The sequence below is a fragment of the Aspergillus brasiliensis genome (assembly GCF_001889945.1).
Source record: "Aspergillus brasiliensis CBS 101740 unplaced genomic scaffold ASPBRscaffold_3, whole genome shotgun sequence".
In the NCBI taxonomy this organism is placed as follows: Eukaryota; Fungi; Ascomycota; class Eurotiomycetes; order Eurotiales; family Aspergillaceae; genus Aspergillus; species Aspergillus brasiliensis.
In genome coordinates, this window is record NW_027137444.1 from 1,535,848 (window position 1) to 1,556,544 (window position 20,697).

Here is a 20,697-nt window from a genome sequence, read left to right on the forward strand (position 1 = left end):
CCAAGGCACTATGTTTCGATAGCCTTGTGCATATAGCAGGAATATTCTCAACGACTTCAGCGAGAATGACACCGAACATTTCACTAGCTCGAGCAGATGAAGGAGGGAAGGGGAGATGCCGAGAAAGAGCAAGTTATCGGAGCGACGTATCACCTCATAGAAAGTGGGCCGACGCTCTACTTATCAACCTCACGTATTCGTGTTCTTGGTATGGCCGGAGGCTTCGTCGTATTCAAGCGTGGATGAGGAATGACCGAGTCATTATCGTTGGCCTGGAAGGCTGAGCAATACTGGTAAACAGAACCAATCAGTAGAGACACCTTGACCTTGATAGCCTATCAACACCCCAGGAAGTGCCTGCATGGCTATGCTCTCGATTCTTGCTTGACGAAAGTGTCTTGATATTGGGAGGACAGCAATTTTGCACGTTGCATGAGCCACCATTGTATACAGTGCTGAAGAAAAAGAAGAATATCTAGTATTCATGCCCCAAGTCTGGTGAGCAATCAAGAATGCCGGAACAGCAAAACATCGTGATAGCAGAACTATTAACCTAGTATGAACACAACCCATTATGTCCACTCTTGATAAAGATGGGTAATGCGTCTCAGTCAGCTCATCATGGATCCAGATAGCTTGCTGATGAGGAGTTGAATACCAGATGGGAGACGTCTTAGAGTCCACCGAACGGGATAACGTGATGGCGAGAAGGTCAACCTTGTTCTCAGGAAGCTGCCCGAGCAGGTGGCCATCACTCGATTTTGTCATCACCTGATCTGGTATTATGGACTTTAGATAGATATTCGCTGTTGCCTCAGGCTTTGCGGGATATCAAGAGTATCTATAGCCCGCCCTATGGATGAACTGAAATCTAGTAGAGCACAACAAAGTTCTAGACCTGCTCACTGCAGCAGGCTGGATCGCTCTAATATTGTACTAAAAATAAGTTCATGTCTTGGTGTGTCCGTATTCGCATCCCCCATTCCAGCTGCTTGACAGTGCAGTATCGACGCATCTCTCACGCAAGGGGCTATTCATCATGAGAGGTAATGCATAAAAAAGCTTACTGGTCTAACGGGGCCATACTCCATCGGGCAAGAGTTAATCTAGGTTAAGCATGAAGATCAAAACTAGCATGTTTCTCGGTCTAAATACACGGAAACAGTGGGGTATAAATAAATCTCAGCACTAGGGCCATATGGCCCATGCTTGAATCACTAAATCATTATAGTCCGCGCGAGGTCGGACCAAGAAGAAAGCATCCCACAGTCATGTATGCTTATGCCTTCACGCTGTTGGTGTTCTCGTCACTGTCCTTCTCCACGTCCTTTGCCCGGTGGCTCAGCACACTCGCGCGGCGGACCGCATCGTCTTCCACGTCATCGAGCGTACGCAGGAGCTCACCATGCTTGCCGTACATGTGAGGCTCCTCGTCGGCAATTTTGACAACGTTGAAGATACTGGTCGTCTTGCGGAAAATACGGTCCATTTCCTCCAGGGATCGGCGGGCCGTTTCGGGGTAGAAGAAGAGCACTACCGGGAAGATGAACGCATTGCTGTTCAAAGGTTAGCACCGAGGATGGCCAAGGAGGAAGGATGAACCGGGAGATGATGAACTTACATAACTGCAAAGATGATGTAGGTCTGGTAGCCAATGTTGTCAAAAGCCACCGGCGTGATCATGACCACCAAGAAGTTGAAGATCCAGTTTGATGACGTCGCCAGCGCGTTAGCCGGAGCACGAATCCGCAGCGGTACAACTTCAGCCGGATACAACCAGGTCATACCCAGCCAGCCAATGGCGAAGAACGTGTTGAACACAAACAGGAAGACGATACAAGCGATATTGGCTCCGCTACTACCGATGCTAGCAGTGACAGCAAGGATGACCATAGATATCGACATCCCCGCGGCGCCAAAAAGCATCAGTTGACGACGACCGAAGTGCTCAATGGTGAACACAGCCACCCACGAAGCGAGGAAATATTCCGTTCCGTTGCAAGCTGAGATCAACCGGGAATTGATGAGGGTCATACCCAGCTGGTTCTCCAGCACAACTGGGATGTAGTATGTAATCAGGTTGATACCCGAGATCTGCTGGAACATTTGGTTGACGTAGGCTAAGACCACACGATGGAAGTGGCGGTCCTCGGTCATGGTGAACATGTCACGGAACGACCCCTTGGCCATTTCCAAGACCGTGGCCTTGATGGCTGTAAATTCCGTCTCGATGAAGGTCTCGTCCGCGTCACCCAAGAGTGACCGCAGAACAGTCCTTGCTTCGTCCTCGCGACCCTTGAGGATCAGCCAACGGGGCGACTCGGGGAGGGGCAAGACGAAAATTAGGATAATGAGGGCGAAGAAAATCTGGAAGGCCAGCGGGAATCGCCATGCCACCTCATTTGGATCGGCGAATAACAGACCGAAATCAATCCAGTAACTGATCGTGATACCGCAGGTGATCATGGCACCTTCGATCATGACTAGCATTCCACGATGGTTGGATTTGCAGCATTCTGACTGCCAGGTGGGCACAGTAGAGGTGTTCATGCCGTTTCCTAATCGAAGGAGCAGATAAGTATTAGACGCATTGCATAACTCTCAAGTTTGGTCTTTGAACTCATTGTACTCACCGAAACCAGTAACCAAGCGTCCAACGATGAATTGTGGCAGTTGGTAGGAGGTACATTGTAGCAAAGCTCCGATGCACATAATAAATGAACCAACAAAGATCGTTTTGCGTCTACCGAGCATATTGCCAATCCAAATTGTGGGGATCGATCCAGCAAAGCAGCCCAAATTGTATGCAGCGACAACGACACCTTGACAAGAACAGAGATCAGCCCGCGGGCTAAATCAATGAATGGAGCTTGTTCCAAGATCGTGCACTTACCTTGACGAGTCGACTGGGTACTTTGCTCCGCTCTGGTCAAGCTCTCATAGTAATCACCGTTGGTCGCAATGGTTGGGAAATATTTGATGAACGAGTCGAGGGTCAAGAGACCGCCAGTAACACCTTGATCGTAACCGAACAGCAAGAAATCCATACCAGCGATGATACTGATAGCGATTTGCAGCTTGCCTCCTGTGAGGCCCAAGTATGACCGCGCCATCGTTTAGACGGACTCGCGCACTCTCTATAGAAGTATCAAGCCCAAATTATAGTATCCAAGATTGAAACTGTGCAGTTGAAAGTAGTTTGAAAAAAGTCAACACCGCACAACACGAGTAGTCAGTAGTCAGGGAGGCAGAGTCATTGGCTGGAAGGTGTATGTATGCGCTGGCGGAAGGAAAGGGAAATGGAAGGGAAGAGATCGAGGAAAGAAAAGAAATCAACCAAGAGGTTGCACGAGGAGACGTGGACGGAGGGTTTTTAAATAGAGCTGGAGCCTCAAGAGAAACTCGACTTGTTGCAGCGGTAGGTTTCTAATGACCAATTGGGCCTTGGAGAGCATGAAATGTAATATTACCTTTCGGGAGAAGTCTTTACTAGCTTAAGTTCAGTGAGGGATAGTACTACTAGCAGGGACGTTAGTACTCCGTCACTAGTGATACAACCCCAAGAGCACACAAGTACCATATGATTTGACTTTGGGAAAAGCAGAGCAATCCACTGGATGAGACAAATGAAAAATTGGGATTGGCTCAGGATGACCTGGAGGGACTGCAATCGATCAGGGAGCTGCTTCTCGAATCCTGCAGCTGATTGGCCTAAGCCACAGAAGCCTGGAGGGGGGAAGTTATCCCCACAGCTGCCACTCTCCGGATCCAGAGATTCATACCTCTCTACGGAGAACAGTCTACAGTGTACAGACAGAGTATTGCGTCTGAGAGCACTTGCTGAAAGGAAGGTCTCTCACCGGACCCATCGTCCAGGAATTTCCATTGGCTCTTCACGACCAACGGAGGAATGACCGTTCCCCACATGGCCTCCCCCAGGCACACACCATCTCACACCATCTTGAGGACCAATTCAGGTCAATGACGAGTGATGAGTGGGTATCTAGCCCGATTCCTTCTTTCTCCACCTCCACGATGAGCGGGCATCGCGATCAGCGGGGGGCTGAGATTGGGGGCCGCGTCTGTTCAGGCGAGGACTAGACATGGGTTATCACCCTCTTTTGCCTAGTGGTGGAGGTGGTAACTGGTAAGAGTAAGCAGTTTCCACCCAACGGTCGGAGGCTTCCTCGATGCCGTCATGGTGGTCGGGATGCACAGGGAACTAGCCGTTTCTGGAGAAACCGAGCACGGCGGTCGCTTCATCGTCAGTGTTTCAACCCGCGGTTGGACCAGCTCAGATGTGAGCCAGCCGAAATTGATATACTGTTTTGTACTTGGCGATTCAAATTTTTTTTTTTTTGCGACTCATGATGAATCCTACAGTGAGTTTTGTGTACATTTTGTTCTCTTTCATTTTTGAAGCGTCGGTTGTCATTACATCGTCCGTCCCGTAGGCGGGTGGGCTGAATGCGAGCCTCCGAGGCGGCTAAACTGCGATCTGGACGTATTGCAGTCATCGTCATCGGACGGTTCGCGTGGCTTTTCGCGTGGGTGAAATCAGGGAAAACGGAAAGGATCGTAGGCAGAATGTGCTGAATCTAGTCGTCATATTTTTCTTTTCGCTCATTTGACGGGATAGTCAATCGCGAGACATACTACCGTGTCATGCCGTCGTCTGTCATCTGGTCCCCGTGGACCCTTTCCGTTGTTGGAGGGAGATAGGACACTAACTCACGTAGAGATCGGGCTGATTATTCAGAATCCGGGGATTTTTGGAGACTCCGCACAAGGGGCCGACCGCTTTACCGCTTCCAGTAAGGACATTCCCCGGCTCTATCCGCCTCGTGGGCGTTTGCTATCGCGTCCTCCTTGCTTGAGTGTTTTAAGTATTGTTGTGTGGCACAGCTGAGCTGTTGACATCGTACTCAGGAAAAGAAAGGCAATACAATCAAATGATATGCAGATATCCATTAGTTCTTCTATGTTCTTTCTTGGCCCAGATGCGGATTTGCTCTCCACGGTAAGGTATCACCCTGCGGGCGACCGTCTTGTCTTGTCCCGTAATATTCTCGTCGATGGGGCGCCTAGTCCCCATCGGTCAGGCTGGTATGATGCCGACCAAACCTTCCCCTCCGCGCAGTCGGGGATTCTGAGGGAGAGAGCATCAAATGAATATCGGCCTGGTGCATGCGGTTACACTCGCTAAGAGCCCGTCTCCTCCAACCAGGGTCGGTGATGGGTTCGTTCAAGCTCCACTTCGCTCAAAAAGCCGCGTCCTGCTGCCTCCAGGAACTTCCCTAGGTCACTCTGTGTCGTCTGATGAAGTTATTATTTGCTACAAGCCTGCGGATGAACCAACCAGATGGTTGCAACCATGCAGTCATCATGCCGGTTCGACAATAAGGAAGGCCGCCGGGTAAGCAAATAGTTACACCGACCTCAACACCGACCACAGATGTCTGGCAGAGGCCGAAGTCCCGTCGGTGTTGGTAACCTTAAGCACGGCAGATATGCACTGGCCCAGGCCTGGCCGAAGGTCACCGAAAACATCGGCCCAGGCGACGGCCACGGCTTGATGCATGAATGCACTATGCTACAGCTGCCTTCCCTTGCGATGTTCGAGCAAATGCCCCCAAATCTATTGGAAGTTACTACCCGCTCGATGAGTGAAGATGTGGGATGTCAGATGCTTATCCCGGGGAAGAGTCTGGTGGGGACGATCAGGCTGCCTTCAAAGAGGGTGCCTTACGCCCGTCCCCCATCCATTGTACGCAGCCCTGGGGACTACTAGACAGGGTAGACGGGTATGGGGTACCCCAAAGTACTGGTGGATAGCCATTCAGCGCGCCGGCCGACTGAGGGAAAAAGCGCGCGACGCAAGCCGGGCACATCACTGGCCCAAAGGTGGCAACTCCATACTCCTTGCTGGCATCCCTCGGGCGGCTTAGCGGCCAACCACTAAGCCGGCTCGAGTTAGTTGCCAAGAGACCGGGCCATTTCGTCCATCAGTTGTAGACTAGGAATCCCCTTCATTACCCGCGAAATTGCGCTCGGTCTCCTCCCCGCAGTCAGGCTCTTCGGCTGTGGCCGAGCGTGTCTCCAGGTTACTCTGCGGCTTACTAGTTTTGGACATCCCGCGTTTCTCATCGGGCTGGAGAGGGGGCGCACAACCCCATAGGCAGGAATTTCCCTACTTCATGTGCTTCGTGAGTCGTCCAAGGCATCTCATTTATGGAGTATCAATTTCTGCATCTTCCCAGTGCTCACCCGTCGCTTACCTTGCCTTATTCGTGGACTAGCATGTCAGCGCCTTGATTCTTTCCTTTTTTGGTCGGTAGTAGATCGCCTCGTGGTGTTCTGACACCCGCGCCAATTCACATGGCAGATTACTAGACACTAAGCTATCTTTGGCGTTCATCTGACAGACACGGTCAGCTCATCTGGCATATTCAACACGGTTTCTGGAATGCGAAACTTGATTTTCAAAAGTTATGGCAATGCCATGTTAGGTCACTCAAACCAAACGAGGTGACTAATCGATCCCGGTCAGCTGGAACCACGATAAACTACTGGGTAGATATGCACAGAAGGAATGCACCACTGCGTCCGCTATATTGTTGCACTAGAGTATCTACATTTTCATCTTTTCACAATCACCTGCACCAATTCTTGACCACAAGCGTGAATGGAGGGAGCCCTGATATTAGGAGCCAAAGCGTCCACCGATCCATAGAAATACCACTGTTTACTCTCGCTAATTGGTATACAACGTCATGGATGCAAGTAGCTCGGGAATTATTCGGACGTCCCGGGTCCAATATTTGATTTCTTACTCTTAAGAGATAGTTGGTTTTCTTTGCGTGTCTACCACTTTCCTAACAAGCACGAAGCAGAGACATTTAGTGGGGCTGCTAGAGCGGATTGAGTTCTTTGGCGTGTGCTTCGGCGCTTGGATCAGGCTGGTGGTCTTGGCTGGACAGCGCGGGATTTTTGTCCCCCTCAAAATTGGAACCCGTGAGTCAAAATTGGAGACATACTAACTAACCGGATTCAAAGTTGGACGTACACATCCAGCGCAACCGAGGTGATGCTTGCATTCCTCAGACTCACCTCATGGGGTCCAGGCGACACCACATACAGGGGACCTAGAATCCGGGGTATTGTGTGCACAGCCCAACGTTCGTACACAGGCCACTCAACTAAATACAACCAAGCATATAGTTAGTTACGTACGACCTATGAGTCTGCCCTAGTGCCCATATAAGTTAGCGCATCAGTTACTCATGCCAATATTCCTAGCGCAAGTTGCTCATGCCATACGCCTATCTCCCTTGGGCAGTACCGTGGCAGATCATCAGCGCGAGACAGCCAAGGCTGAGCCACCAAATCAACCATTCAGGCACTAACGTACTATAGGTATATTTCAAGCTAAGCCGTCAAGGCCAATGCTAGGCCTGAATGCGCGATGATGTCACTCCATTGCATTTAGATTCCGTTCTCATCGTCCTCCACGTCTCGGATCCTCGGTTTACAGACCAAGCGAGCACGGCCGTCAATATCAGAAACAATCATGGGATCGCTTCTTGGAACATACGGCGTGCTAACCCTAGGTTCCAACAATGGGTGTATATGAAATGAAAGCTCTATCAAAAACTATACTGTTGGCTTTGCGAACTTATTTCCCGATGATCATCTACAATTTCCGTCATTCTGGGCGAATCGTACGTCCAACACGTGTCATTCTCAAGCCTACCGATAGCGACGAATAAATAAAGGATCACAATTCCGGCACACAAGTCAACCTATTAATCGGGGATACTGGAAAATCATGCTCCTTCCTTTCTAGAACGACCGATTTACATGCTAACTCCATGGCTGGCACATGAGCGGGCTCAGCCGCACTTCCCCCGAAATGATATTCTCCCTGAAAGCTTAAGAGGTATCTAAAGTCCTAAACTCCGAGCCTACTAGATGAAGTGCACACTGGCGTCCATGAAAGATCAACAGTCATGCGGGGCTTATGGGGCTCAGACCAGACCACGTTGTGAGTATGTCTTGCAGATATTTAGGATGTGGCAACTCATCACAAGGGAATTGAACCCACCCCCTAATCCTTGAATCGGCCCCGCAGCTGAGCTGTGCCTCTTTGCGCTAATGTCGATTATAAGATGTGACTGGCCCTGGAGGTGGGGATAAAAGACTACTGTTTGGATGTTGGCATCAAGTGAGACGCTCTATAGTGTGCTACTTGTGAGTGTTTATAGCAAGCATTCACCGAGCATCGCACCGAAGAAGTAGAATAAAGATATAGTTCCATGCAAGTGTCTTTGTAAGTGGCTTTGAGGTGCGTATTTTCTGTGGAAGTCGTTGCAATAGTTCCTTCAAGCCTGGCCAGCATTCATTGTGCAATTGCTGATCTTATACTTACTAGTAGTTATATCAAAGTACTAATGCAAGGCCTCGGATATATACAATGGACGGCAAGATTATGCTGTACATTCTGGAACATCAGGTACTACTTTTTTACCGGCACTTGTCTTTGGAATCCAAAGCCAACATTTAAGTAACTTCAACTGAGCATCTCACTCACGCGACAGTACTACTCCGTAATATATCTCTGCAACATTGAACGCCGGGACTTACTCTCGACGCCAGGACAACTTAATCTTGCTCAGAAAATTTCCAGTCTTTTATGTGAGTTGAGCCACAGAAGCCAATAGAATCGTCAAACAAGAGCAGTCGTCACATATATATGGTTATAGCTCCGGGAGTGGTCGCAAAGAAGTGTTGTTGGTTGTTGAGACACTTACTGTAGCTGGGCACCGCCTGACCCTTCGCCACCTCTGCTGCCTATGTGGGCTCTCACCAACACCAACAACACCAACTTGAGAATTGATGACCATACATACAATAACCATAGTTTCTGTTCATTACCTTGAGAGGGGAGGAGGCCAGGGTCTTCGCAGTGAGCTATTCAGACCTGAAAGACCCGAGATTTGACGTCGAGCAAGGCGAAGAGCTGACGAATACCAAAAACAAAGGTGGTGAACTTGGACGCGCTGTTGTCGCCAGCCAGTGTTATCCAACACAAACATCCATCCACAACTACTATCCAATTCCAGCGCTCCGCCTAGTCGATCAACATCAGCATGGCTTCCCAGCGGGGACGCACGATCTCCTTAAAGAATATCTCGCGTACCAACATAGGTCTTCCAAAGGGGACCACACAAGCCGACAGAATACCTGATAATCTACCTGATACTATCCCCGGCGTACCACACCTGCTGAAAGGACTCTCCGACTTCCCAAACTGGGACTTTCAGGTTAGACAAGTACTTCAACACATGGGGTTGCAAGACCTTACCGATATTGACCTTCCACATCCGAAAGAAGACCACAAGGATTACGCCGTATGGCATAATTACTCGCAGCGCTTGCAAATATGGCTGATTGGGCAGATATCCAATGAAGTCCTATCGAAGTATAGGTTATCTGTTGACAAGAAAGACTTTGCTGATGAAGCATACAAGGCGATAAAAAAGGTCATACTAGGGCGCGGCGTCGTGGGGCGTCAGAACGTCGTGTATAATCTAGTCAAGAAGACACGCGACGATTATTCAACTGCGCGCCAGTATGTTGAAGATTTCAAGAACAACTACATACTCGCCAAGGAACTCCAGTGCGGCATACCTCCGTTTACCGCATCGCTCTTAATGCTCTGGGAGATCCGTCCTGACTTTCCTAACTGGGTGGAATGTGTGGAATGTGCAATGCCTGACGATGGGGGAAGCACCTATACAGATAATGATTTCTTTACTCTTTGCAGGAACGCGGTCGAACAAAGCGAGAGGTGCCTTTAGGCGCCTGCTAGGGATGTCCTCGCTACCGACACCGTCGCTACTCCCCATCCTAAAGAAGATGTTTGGGATACCAATATTTGCCTATCCGGGAAGTGGCTACGTCCTCAAGAGTATCTCTTTCGAACAATCCTCGCCTAGGGGGCCGTGTTGGGGCGATACCACTAGTATGTGAAATCGTGGTCACAATGTGTACACCAACCATCCCTTCTACGCGCGCCTTGCTCCATAGCGCTTAGATAGGAATACAATACAATATTCTTTGCCTTTTCATTCCCAATAGTAGCATTGTTTTGAGATTGACCATGGTCCTCAGTGCTATCCAACCTTTGATCCGTCCCGGGATGATCGACGCCGGGCAGCACGAGCCGTTTGGTAGTCACTAGCCGGCGGAGCTGACTGCCGGGACCGTCTTGATCCGCTGTTTATTCCAGACGAATCCATGAAAGCACCCTCTTGTCTCCTTTCTCGCAAGCTACTTGCTCTCAACATATAAGTCCTTGAACGAAGCATCAAATAAGTGAATAGAAACCGGATAACCATTACGAATATCTATCACACACTAACTCCCATCGAAAGACACCATGTCTGACCACTTCATCTGGCCGGGATCACTACCGTCCCCGGGTGCCGGACTAGCTATTCGTCCATCTACAAAGACCCGAGCCAGCCTTGTAGATCAGTGGGTATCACAGAGCTCCTGCACCTCTGAGGATCTTATGATGACTTGCTTGCTTCTTTCATCCGAAGACTAAATTTTTGTCCTTTGATAGACTTATGCAAGCACAAGCTGAAATGGGTTTGTTGAGCTGCACCACGGACAAAATGGTTTCCGGTCTGCGTGGGGAGTCTTTGAAAGGTGAGCAAAGTCCCCGGATCTATTCCTCTAGTTTTTGTCTTGGTTAGCAACTGAATTTCCTGTGTGTAGGTGGTTTAAGACTGTCCCATTGCTTGTTTGGCGATTTTTTCCCTTTCGCATTTTAAGCTAATCCGATCGCTGGCCGAAAATTCAATATTCGATTCTCATCGCGGAGACGAATGATGTTTATATGAACACAACATGGTCGACCGAGAGGAAAACGAATCGAATACAAGTGGGGATGGGATGGGGAGAGATCCTACCACGACCCATGAGTGGTCCACTTCTTCAACCTTCTTTTCTAGTTCCCGATTTATGGGCGGGGAAGATGTCTTCAGAAGTGGTACTTTCAGTGAGGACACTTTTGGGGAATTTGAATTCGCTCACATGCGATCGAGCTCGGATTATACATCCAGATCCCGCACTGTCGAAGACGAGGTCGTCGATGGATTCAATGAGGCTGGTGATGATAACAGGAGTCAGTTCCAATATTTCCGGACAACTTCTGTTTCTCCTCACTTCTTCTCTACGTCTAGGACTGTTCAAGAGCATGCTGAGGCAAGGCAGTCTGAGATAGTAGAAAGAAACGCTTCTTTATTTAACATGCAATCGGGGTTCTCAAATGCTACATCGGAATCAAGGGTCACTGAGAAGAAGACGGGCGCTGAAGCGCTAACCTATGATGGGTATGCAGAAGGAACGTCAGGTATCTTCGAAGAGCAGAATCCCTCTCAAGAAGATACTGAAGCTACGCAATTCGAGACGATAGAAGAGGATTTCTCTTCCTCGCACATACAGTTGGGGTTCTCGAATGCGACATCCGAATCAAGAGTCCTTGAAAGGGAGGTTGTAGCTGAAACGCGAAACTATAATGGATGTACGGAAGAAACATCAATCATTTCTCAAGCGCAGGATATATCTTCCGATCTGCTGTCCACATCGCGGTTCGCCCAGGAGATCTCTGAAGCAGATGGGGCCCAATCATCGGAACAGAGCGCCATTTCACCACATACTGGATTTCATCTGAACAATAATGGAACAGAAGAGCGCAATGGCACAGCGGACTACACGGACGGTCACAGCGACATGATGGTTCATGCACAAACCAATTCATCAGGATTGATCTTTACAGAAAGCCTTGAGAGCGTAAGGACCGCAGCCGAAGATGATATAGCCCCGCCCCAGACAACGACACCAGATTTCACGCTCTGGGAGACAAGAACCAATGGTACAACAGGAAATCTCTCAATAAGCGAAAGGAGAAAACGGACCTTTATCATATCACACGCGGAACCTGTATCGTCCTCACTGACCATCACATCTGAAGTGGAGGAGCAAGAGACGGAAAGCGAGACAGCTGACTCTCGAAAAGCGAGAGAAGAACGCACTTCTACAACTGCTGGGCAGTTGGATCAAAGTGTATCTATCAGCCCTGAAACAGTGGCTGGGGATAGAGTAACGAGTGAGAATGAGACCTTACAAGAAGCAGTTGGTGAAGGCCCTGTTCTATGCCACACTGAACCCGCTTCATCTTCAGAGATGGTGCACATGATAGAGGAGAAAGAGGTCGGATACGAAGCATATCATCGTGACAAAGAAGTGGTTGATGATGGCAATTCAATACCCAAAGCTCAATCTATACCATCCGAGCGATCCCCGATGCAGGACCAAAAGGATGACAAGACGTCGACCCATACCGGGGCCCGTGCCCTTCTTGTCCCAAGCGAGGAACTGCATCTCACCAAGCTTGCCAAAGAGAGGGATATTGCTCGTATCAGTCAACTAGCTCATGTCTCGCCCGGCGAGCCGTACCTCAACCCAGAAAGCCGAGATTTCGATTTATACAGATGGCTTCGACCGATGATGTACATGCTGAACCAGGGCAAAATCAAAGGGAATATCGGAATGAGCTTTCGTAACCTGCATGTTTTGGGAACTAGACCCAACGTTCACCGTCAACTGACGATTCTAGGCGTCTTCTCCTCCCTACTGCGGCCGCGAGAAACATTCAGCCTGGACCGCAAATCCCCCAAGAATATCATACGAAATCTAAATGGTGTCATAAACAATGGAGAGTTACTACTTGTCTTAGGACAACCTGGAGCTGGATGCAGTACTGTCGCAAAATCATTATGTGGAGAGCTTCAGGGCTTGAAGCTGGGATCTGAATCTCTCGTTCATTACAGTGGCATTAGGCACCAACAGAGACCAAATAATGTCAAGAGAGAGATGCTTTATAACTCCAGAACCGACAAACATTTCCCACATTTGACGGTTGGTCAGACCCTCGAGTTCGCAGCATCGGTACGAGCTCCCACCGAAAGTCTCCAGGGGATAACGCGGACGGAATATGCGGAAGCCATGACGAAAGTTGTCATTGCCGTGTTTGGTCTGAGTCACACGTATAGCACCAGAATTAAAGATGTGACAGAAAGTGAGCGCAAGCGAGTTAGTATTGCCGAGATAATCCTGTCGGGAGCAGCTTTGGCTGCGTGGGACAAGCCAACCCAGGGCCTAGCTTCAACAGAGGCATTGAAGTTTGTGCAGTCTTTGCGGCTAGCAGCAGATTTGGGCTCATCATCCCATGTTGTAGCTGCATATGAAGCAAGCGAAGCAATTTATGATCTCTTTGACAAGGTTCTGTTGTTGTACGAAGGCCGCCAGATATTCTACGGCTCTTCGTCTGAAGCTAAAGGATTTTTTGAGCGCCAAGGGTGGTATTGCCATCCACAGCAGAGTACTGCCGAGTTCCTGACCTCGGTTACCAACTTAACAGAACGACAACCATGTCGGGGTATGGAGGACAGGGTTCCCCGGGCTCCGGAAGGATTTGAATCGCACTGGTACCAGTCCCCAGAGTATCAAGAGCTGCAGAAGGAGATAAGTGAGCATAAGCAGATTGCGATGTCTCACTTCAAGAAACAACTGTCCGGTCCTAACCTGAACGTACAACAGAATCAATCAGTTCAGACGCAATCTAATTGGAAATACCCCAGTGTGATACTCCAGGTGAAGCTGACTATTATACGTGCCTTCCAGCGTGCTTGGAACGAACGTGTATGGGGGACATACAGACTTGTATTTAACTTGATCATAGCCCTGCTTATCGGCTCAATGTTCTACAACACCCCTGCGACGACCGCCAGATTCTTCTCGAAGGGTGCTGTGCTATTCTACCTAGTATTTCTCAACTCTCTTCTGCCACTCACCGAGTTGAGCAGTCAAATTTTTCAGCGTCCAGTGGTGGAAAAGCATACCTCATTCGGCTTCTACCATCCCATGGCCGAATCGCTAGCCCTTCTGTTGAGCGATATCCCGATCAATTTTCTTCTTGTCTTAGTGAACACGATTGTTATCTATTTCATGAGCAACCTTCGCCGCGAACCTTCGCAATTCTTCATATGCCTTCTGATCAACTTCGTGTTGATCCATGTGACGAGTGCAGCCTTCCGAATGACAGCAGCAGTCTCAAAGACACTTGCACACGCACAAGTTCTTGCCGGTACGCTGGTACTTTGGGTTGTTATCTATACGGGCTTTGTCATTCCGGAACCTCGGATGCCTCACTGGTTCAAATTCGTCCGTTATATCAATCCCATCTACTACGCGTACGAAGCCCTGATCGCCAACGAGTTCCACGGCCGGGAATTTGGATGTGCCGACTTCGTACCGTCTCACCCCAACCTTCAGGGGGATGCATATATCTGCTCAGCTGTCGGAGCCGTCGCTGGCCGTCGTACTGTTAGTGGCGATGATTATATCTGGCAGACGTACCGGTTTACCTACGACCACGTGTGGCGAAATTTCGGTCTCCTCATTGTTTTCCTGGTCGGTTGGATGACTCTCTATTTCCTTGCGACGCAGTTCGTTTCATACTCAACTACCCAGGTCGAGAGTCTTCGTTTTCTGTCAGGAAGTGACTCTGCCCGTCTTAAGCATAAAGAGTCTCACAAAGAGGATGAAGAATCTGGGAAAGCCTCCTTGACTCCAGACCAAGATACCACTGTCACTATGAGGCGAAACGAGTTTGCCTTCACTGAGCCTCAGCAAAATGACTTGAGCTGGCGCGATGTGACATATGATTTAAGCACAGGCGGTGCAAATCATCGGATCCTGGACCAGGTGACTGGTTGGGCCAAGCCAGGGACGATCACGGCATTGATGAGCCTTAACAGTGCACAAAAGACGGATTTACTCAAGGTGTTGGCGCAACGTACCACCATAGGTACTGTTAGTGGCGACATACTCTTCAACAACTGCCTTCTGAGCTCGAATCTCCAGCGGAAGATAGGCTATGTTCAACACCATGACCTCCATTTGGAAACGGCAACTGTTCGTGAGACTTTGCGATTTAGCGCAATGCTACGCCAACCAGGATTTGTTCACAAGGGAGGCAAATACACGCATGTCGAACAAATAATCAAGGCGTTGGACATGGAAGATTATGCCGATGCTATTGTTGGAGCTGTTGGAGAAGGCTTGAACACCAAGCAGCGGAGGCTTTTGAGTATTGGAGTAGAGTTGGCTGCGATGCCAGAGGTTCTATTCGTAGAAGAGCCTGTCGGGTGAGTTTTGATCGTCGATATCTTTTCTACCAGATGAGGAGCTAACGTCTCCTAACAGCGGTCTGGATGTGCAAAGTTCACGGGCAATCTACCATATTCTGAAGAGACTGGCCGATGCCGGACAAACAATTATCTGCACATTGCAGCCCAGCATGATGGCATTCAAGCAAGTAGACCAGCTTCTATTCCTCTCCAGCGAGGGTAAAACCATCTACTTCGGGCCCACTGGCGAGAATGCACAGCCTCTGCTGGACTATCTCAAATCAAATGGTGCACCCAGAAGCCGCAGAGAAGACGAAGACGCTGCTGAATACATAGTTGGGATCCTCTCCACCGCCAGCAACAAACACGGCGAGGCCTGGTCCGATGTCTGGAGCAAGAACAACGAAGTCAATCCCGTTCACGAAGAATTCGAGAGTATCCGCGCCCTCAACAACAACCCGACAGACGACAAAGAATTCGCCATCCCACTACTCCGACAATTCCCTATCGTCTTGCGCCGGACCCTCCAACAATACTGGCGCTCACCCCTCTACATCCTGTCAAGAATACTCCTCCAAATAAGCGCAGCAATCATCATCGGCTTCTCCTTCTACAAACACGGCACCTCAATCAATGGTCTCCAAGAAACCATCTTCTCCTCATTCATGATTTGTACTTTGTTCGCCCCCCTCGTCCACCAAACCACCCCCCTCCTCAACAAATACCACACAATATACGAGTCCCGCGAGCGCCTCAGCAAAACCTACTCCGGCAAAGTCCTCCTCCTATCCATCATCCTCGTCGAACTCCTCTACCAAATCATCCTAAGCATCCGCGTCTGGGCAAGCTACTACTACCCCATCTCCGGAACCACCCAATCACCCCCTCGCCAAGGCCTAATCCTCCTCCTCTTCATTCAATTCTTCATCTACGCCATCTCCTTCGCCCTCCTCGCCATCCCCACCTCCACCCTCATAATAGGCACATGCTCATTCATGGCCCTAACCTTCAACGGCATCATGCAGCCGCCCCACGCCCTCCCCGGGTTTTGGATGTTCATGTACCGAGTCTCCCCATTTACGTACTTCGTCTCCGGAGTAACATCTACCCAACTCCACGGCGTCACGGTGAATTGCAGCAGTGTTGAGATGTCGGTGTTTAATCCGCCTTCTGGACAATCGTGTATCGAGTATCTGGGGGACTATTTGCGGACAGTGCCGGGCCGGTTGATGAATCCGGATGCGATCAGGGATTGTGAGTATTGTGCGTATTCTGTTGCAGATCAGTTCTTGGCTGAGAGGGAGTATCGGTTTGATCGGAGGTGGATGGACTTTGGGGTCGGGTGGGCTTTTGTGGGGTTTAATCTTGTGGTTGCTGGGTTGGTTTATTATGTGTATTGGGGGAGGAGGTGGAGGCCGGGGTTTTGGTTGAAGGTTGTGAGTATGGGAAGGAGGGTGAGGGGGTGAGGGTTGAATTGTTGAGTAGAGCGGTTGTTGCTGTGGTTGGTGGTGATGGATACTGAATTTGTAATCATACATTCTACGCAGTTGGGCTTTCATTTCGGGACTATTGTTGCTTGTTATGATGTTTAATATCGATATGAGTTAATGTGAATATCGTGTATGATGGGAGTACTTGGCTTCGATGTATATATCTAGTCTTAGTTCATTGATTTTAATCTACGTTCACAGCACGCTTTGATAGCAACGACAAATTGGATTCCACTTTTGTAAACTACCTTACAGGTCAAGCGGCCTGACAGATCCTCCTCTCATCAAGAAACGACAAGCATGAACGGTTCCGTCTTCCGAACGATCTCTGCTAGGAAAAGATACGTGAAAAGCGAGGGGAAGTTAATCGGCCCAGCCGTTAAGAACACTCCCAACAAGTATTACCCGTTGTAAAAGGCCAGCTGGCTGATGTGCGATAGGAGTGATAGCATGCAAGCGACTGGAAGACATGTGTGCAAGATATCAGACATCGTCCCAGACGAATGTGACCAACGGCTATGCATCATGCTTTGATCGACCTTGCTTTTGGCACCCTTCTCTACCAACCACTAGCAGATCCAGTATTCCAATCGCCTTCTTCGGTCGGGACGCTTGCCTCTTGAGTTCCTCCGCCTTCATTCCACTCATCATTAACAGGCGCGTCGTAGCTGTGGCTGTCGTTCTGAGGGGCTTCCTCAGTGGCATTGGCGGTAGGGCAACGCTTGATAGTATGGCCCACTACAAGACGGGTAGGGTGATATTAGGGCGTGATCTGTATATTATTCATTTGGGGATGATCCTTACTTTCACCACAATTGTTGCACTTGACACGGGAGTAGTCTCGCTTCTTAGGGCAGTCACGGCTGAAGTGTCCGACTGTGTTAATGGGTGTTAGCAGTCTGGACGGTAAATTTTGAGGGCCATGTCTTGATGCTAACCTTCATCGCAGTTACGACAGGTAACAGTAGAGACATCGCGCGGCTTGTCGCATTCTTTCGCAATGTGTTCCTCAGATCTGCCTCGGTCAGAGACGTTATTGAACCAATGGTATAGCTGTTTCGAACTTACCCGCAATTGCGGCAGGTTCTGGGAGGGGGAGCCTGAGGACAGTCCTTCGCGAAATGACCCACTAAATCAGACAGTCAGCATATAAGAAAAGAATAACGGACATGCCAAATGCTCACTCTCGTTGCATCGCTTGCACTCAACGTTCTCTGCCGAGCGAGGGTTGGGGCAGTCTGCCGCTTTATGGTCCTCCGCGCTGGCTATCATTAGTAGAGACCTTTCAAGTTGCGAGGTGAGCCTACCCGCAGTTACGGCAAGCAAAAACATTGCGACGTGGTTCGGGGCAATCGCGAGCACGATGTCCGTCAGCACTGCAGTTAACGCATTTGACGCCGACACGCTCTCGTTCCTCTCGCTCCTCCTTGCAGCCACGAGCGGTGTGTCCCAAAACTACAAGCCGTTAGCGATTAGGAAACAGGTGAAGTCACAGATAGTAGCCTACCTCCACAGTTGCTGCACTTGGGAACCTGTCGATCGTAAGGCAGACCGGCGTCAGCAAGACGTTCAAGATTGTCCTCGATTGAAGATGGCCAGCGTTCTCTAAGGTTGGCGCGCTGCGGCTTAGGACTAAAGAAAAAGCCGACCACGTATGTGCAGTTCAGCTTCCCCTGAAGATCAATAAGGCTGATACAATCGTTGACTTCCTTATCCTAGAGGGTGTCAGAAAGCTAGGGTGCATGTTTCTCAAGACTTCATCGCGCAGGGAAAGTTAATGTTTTTTCTTACCAGTGCAATCAGGTAGAAGTTAAGGCCCTCTTCACGCAATTTATTTTCGATATCGACAAAGGTGGCTTGCGGAAGAGACTTGGAGTACACCTTAAGCCCCTGTATACTATTAGTATTTGTGAACGAGCACACGATCGCATCCGTGATGAGGATGATAGTAGTAGCAAGTAAGTGCTTCCTACCTCACGAAAATCTTCGAGATCTCTTTCGTCACTAGCTTTCTTCAGGATGGCCCAAGCCTCCTCGGGGAGCTTGTCTGGAATGTGATTCAGGTCAAAGCGACGGTTTTCCTTGCAGTCCATAGTTTTGTGACCTTCACGAGCCGTTAACACATGTCTCTCCTAAAACCAGGCGATATGCCAACCTTCCATCTTGCAATTCTTGCACACGTCGGGACCCTTTTCAGGGCAGTCAGCAGCTGGGTGGCCTTCCTTGTTGCAAATGCGGCAAGCGCCCTTGAAAATACGAGGCTTTGTGCACTCCGATTTGCTATGTCTAATGTGGTGTCAGATAGAAGACAATGTTGGAAAGGCACATGGATAATCATACCCTTCCTCCCCGCAATTAAAGCATGCCATGTCCTTGCGAGGCTCGGTACAGTTGCGAGCAAAGTGACCATCGCTTCCACAGCTGTCTTCTGTTAGCAAGGCGGAGAACACATAGAAAGTCACTTACTTGCGGCACCGGTTATCATTATCATGGCCTTCACCTGGAGGAGCAAAGTCATTGCCACCGAATCCAGGCTCGGTACTAAATCCACCAGGCCTAGCGTTCTCATCATTCCCGAAACCTGTGTTATGCTTTAATATCATGGAACTTCAAGATTTGATGGCATGTCTGACCACGTGCCATCCTGGGGGATGAGGATTTGTTTCCAAGGATCCACGTACCGCCATCATTGCCACTATTCCAGGCGTCATCTCCATCTCCGTCAGCAGTCCAGCCAGCCATTTTGATGCGAGAGTCTGTAGTTGATGGTAACTAGCTAGGTATTGGTGCACTGGTGTTGTCTATTAGCAACGCATCCGATGACAACGCGTGGACGCGCCGGATACACAGAACAGACGCAGCAAGAGAGGAATATTGCCAAAGCAAACAGGTTGTGATAAGGTAGACCTTCAAGGGAAAGGAAATGACACTTGCCTATCGATGGCACGATGTGTAGGATGGCTCAGCTTAGTTGTCTGCAAATGACTGCCACCAAAACCGCGGTACAAAATAGTGAGCTTGAAGAAGAAAGGAAGAGATGGGACAATTTAACAGGAGTAAGAAGGGAGGAAAGAAAAGAAAGAGGAAGTGAGAGAGCGGGGTCTCGTTTGAGGAATTGCAAAAAGCGAAGACCAAAACAACAGCGTGACAGGTCAGCTAATTCACGGCTTTCTCCATTTACGAGCAAACGAAGCAATTATGTCTTAGTCTTGTGGAACCCGAGGACGGTCTCGATAGTCATAGACCCCCTGTCAATGGATTGCATGAAGATTAAGCGAGGAAGACTCATGCTGCAAGGTACAAGTGAGAAAAGCTCCACGAACATATATGCTTAGTGATCAGTCAAAGAGGTTCTACTGTATGAAATTTGAAGATGTTTCGAGATAACGATAGCAACGCAATAGAGCTTGAAAGGGGATACTGGTAATTAAGCACTACTGGGGTATTAAATAGTATGAACCCCTAAAGTGAGTTGTGCGGGAAGCATTCCTGAAATTCAGGTGACAACATGTAATTTAGCAGTGTAATATCGTGAATTTTGCCTACGCCACTTTCTTCAATATGAACGCCATTCAGGCCACCATCCAGGCCCAGAATGCTACAATAGAATTTTCAATTAACAGGCATTAACAGAGCCAACTGGCAACTCTATTGGGTTGAACTCGCACTGTAGAAAATCCGATAACTGGTGTTTTTTCATTAACGTACAGGATTGTTGTTATACCTCCAACAATCCACACTACAAGTTGCTATACGGTTAGTACACGAGACAAGGTTTATGACAAGGGTTGAGCGCTTCTGACAGAGTAGGTATGAAAGGGCAGTGTCTAAGCCTCCTTCAATGATAAAGACGTGTTGTTATGCTGCAGTATCGGCTTCTTGCAGATATGTACATAGCGGACTCCACCAGGCTCATAGTAGCCTGTATCTCACATTGAGTCAAA

General features: G+C 49.1%; 6 protein-coding genes across 6 annotated transcripts; 4 read left to right on the top strand and 2 right to left on the bottom strand.

Annotated features, from left to right (window-relative positions):
- Positions 1-920: 920 nt before the first annotated feature.
- Positions 921-3,208, bottom strand: ASPBRDRAFT_39833 (sugar porter family MFS transporter). Its single transcript, XM_067624226.1, has 3 exons — positions 2,634-3,208; positions 1,622-2,558; positions 921-1,556 (listed from the first exon to the last, which is right to left on the bottom strand). The coding sequence occupies exons 1-3, from the start codon at positions 2,752-2,754 to the stop codon at positions 1,280-1,282; spliced, it is 1,335 nt and encodes a 444-aa protein (XP_067481898.1). The 5' UTR covers positions 2,755-3,208; the 3' UTR covers positions 921-1,279.
- Positions 3,209-4,988: 1,780 nt separating this feature from the next.
- On the top strand, positions 4,989-5,558 carry ASPBRDRAFT_39835 (uncharacterized protein). The gene has a single exon (XM_067624227.1). The coding sequence runs from the start codon at positions 5,169-5,171 to the stop codon at positions 5,418-5,420; it is 252 nt and encodes an 83-aa protein (XP_067481899.1). The 5' UTR covers positions 4,989-5,168; the 3' UTR covers positions 5,421-5,558.
- Positions 5,331-5,882, top strand: ASPBRDRAFT_457098 (uncharacterized protein). Its single transcript, XM_067625470.1, has one exon. It carries the CDS (start codon positions 5,456-5,458, stop codon positions 5,789-5,791), a length of 336 nt encoding a protein of 111 aa, XP_067481900.1. The 5' UTR covers positions 5,331-5,455; the 3' UTR covers positions 5,792-5,882.
- Positions 5,883-8,897: 3,015 nt separating this feature from the next.
- ASPBRDRAFT_457131 (uncharacterized protein) lies at positions 8,898-9,941 on the top strand. Its single transcript, XM_067625473.1, has 2 exons — positions 8,898-8,965; positions 9,042-9,941. The coding sequence occupies exon 2, from the start codon at positions 9,150-9,152 to the stop codon at positions 9,858-9,860; it is 711 nt and encodes a 236-aa protein (XP_067481901.1). The 5' UTR covers positions 8,898-8,965; positions 9,042-9,149; the 3' UTR covers positions 9,861-9,941.
- A 1,090-nt stretch (positions 9,942-11,031) lies between these two features.
- Positions 11,032-16,729, top strand: ASPBRDRAFT_119373 (uncharacterized protein; the record flags this gene model as incomplete). The annotated part of the gene is made up of 2 exons (XM_067617248.1): positions 11,032-15,281; positions 15,340-16,729. 2 exons carry the CDS (start codon positions 11,032-11,034, stop codon positions 16,727-16,729), a joined length of 5,640 nt encoding a protein of 1,879 aa, XP_067481902.1.
- A 1,327-nt stretch (positions 16,730-18,056) lies between these two features.
- ASPBRDRAFT_120674 (putative zinc knuckle transcription factor (CnjB)) lies at positions 18,057-19,038 on the bottom strand (the record flags this gene model as incomplete). Its single annotated transcript, XM_067617374.1, has 5 exons — positions 18,057-18,208; positions 18,261-18,468; positions 18,545-18,643; positions 18,727-18,857; positions 18,909-19,038. Coding segments are annotated over 5 exons (720 nt in total), but the record flags the coding sequence as incomplete, so codon positions are not given.
- Positions 19,039-20,697: the final 1,659 nt, after the last annotated feature.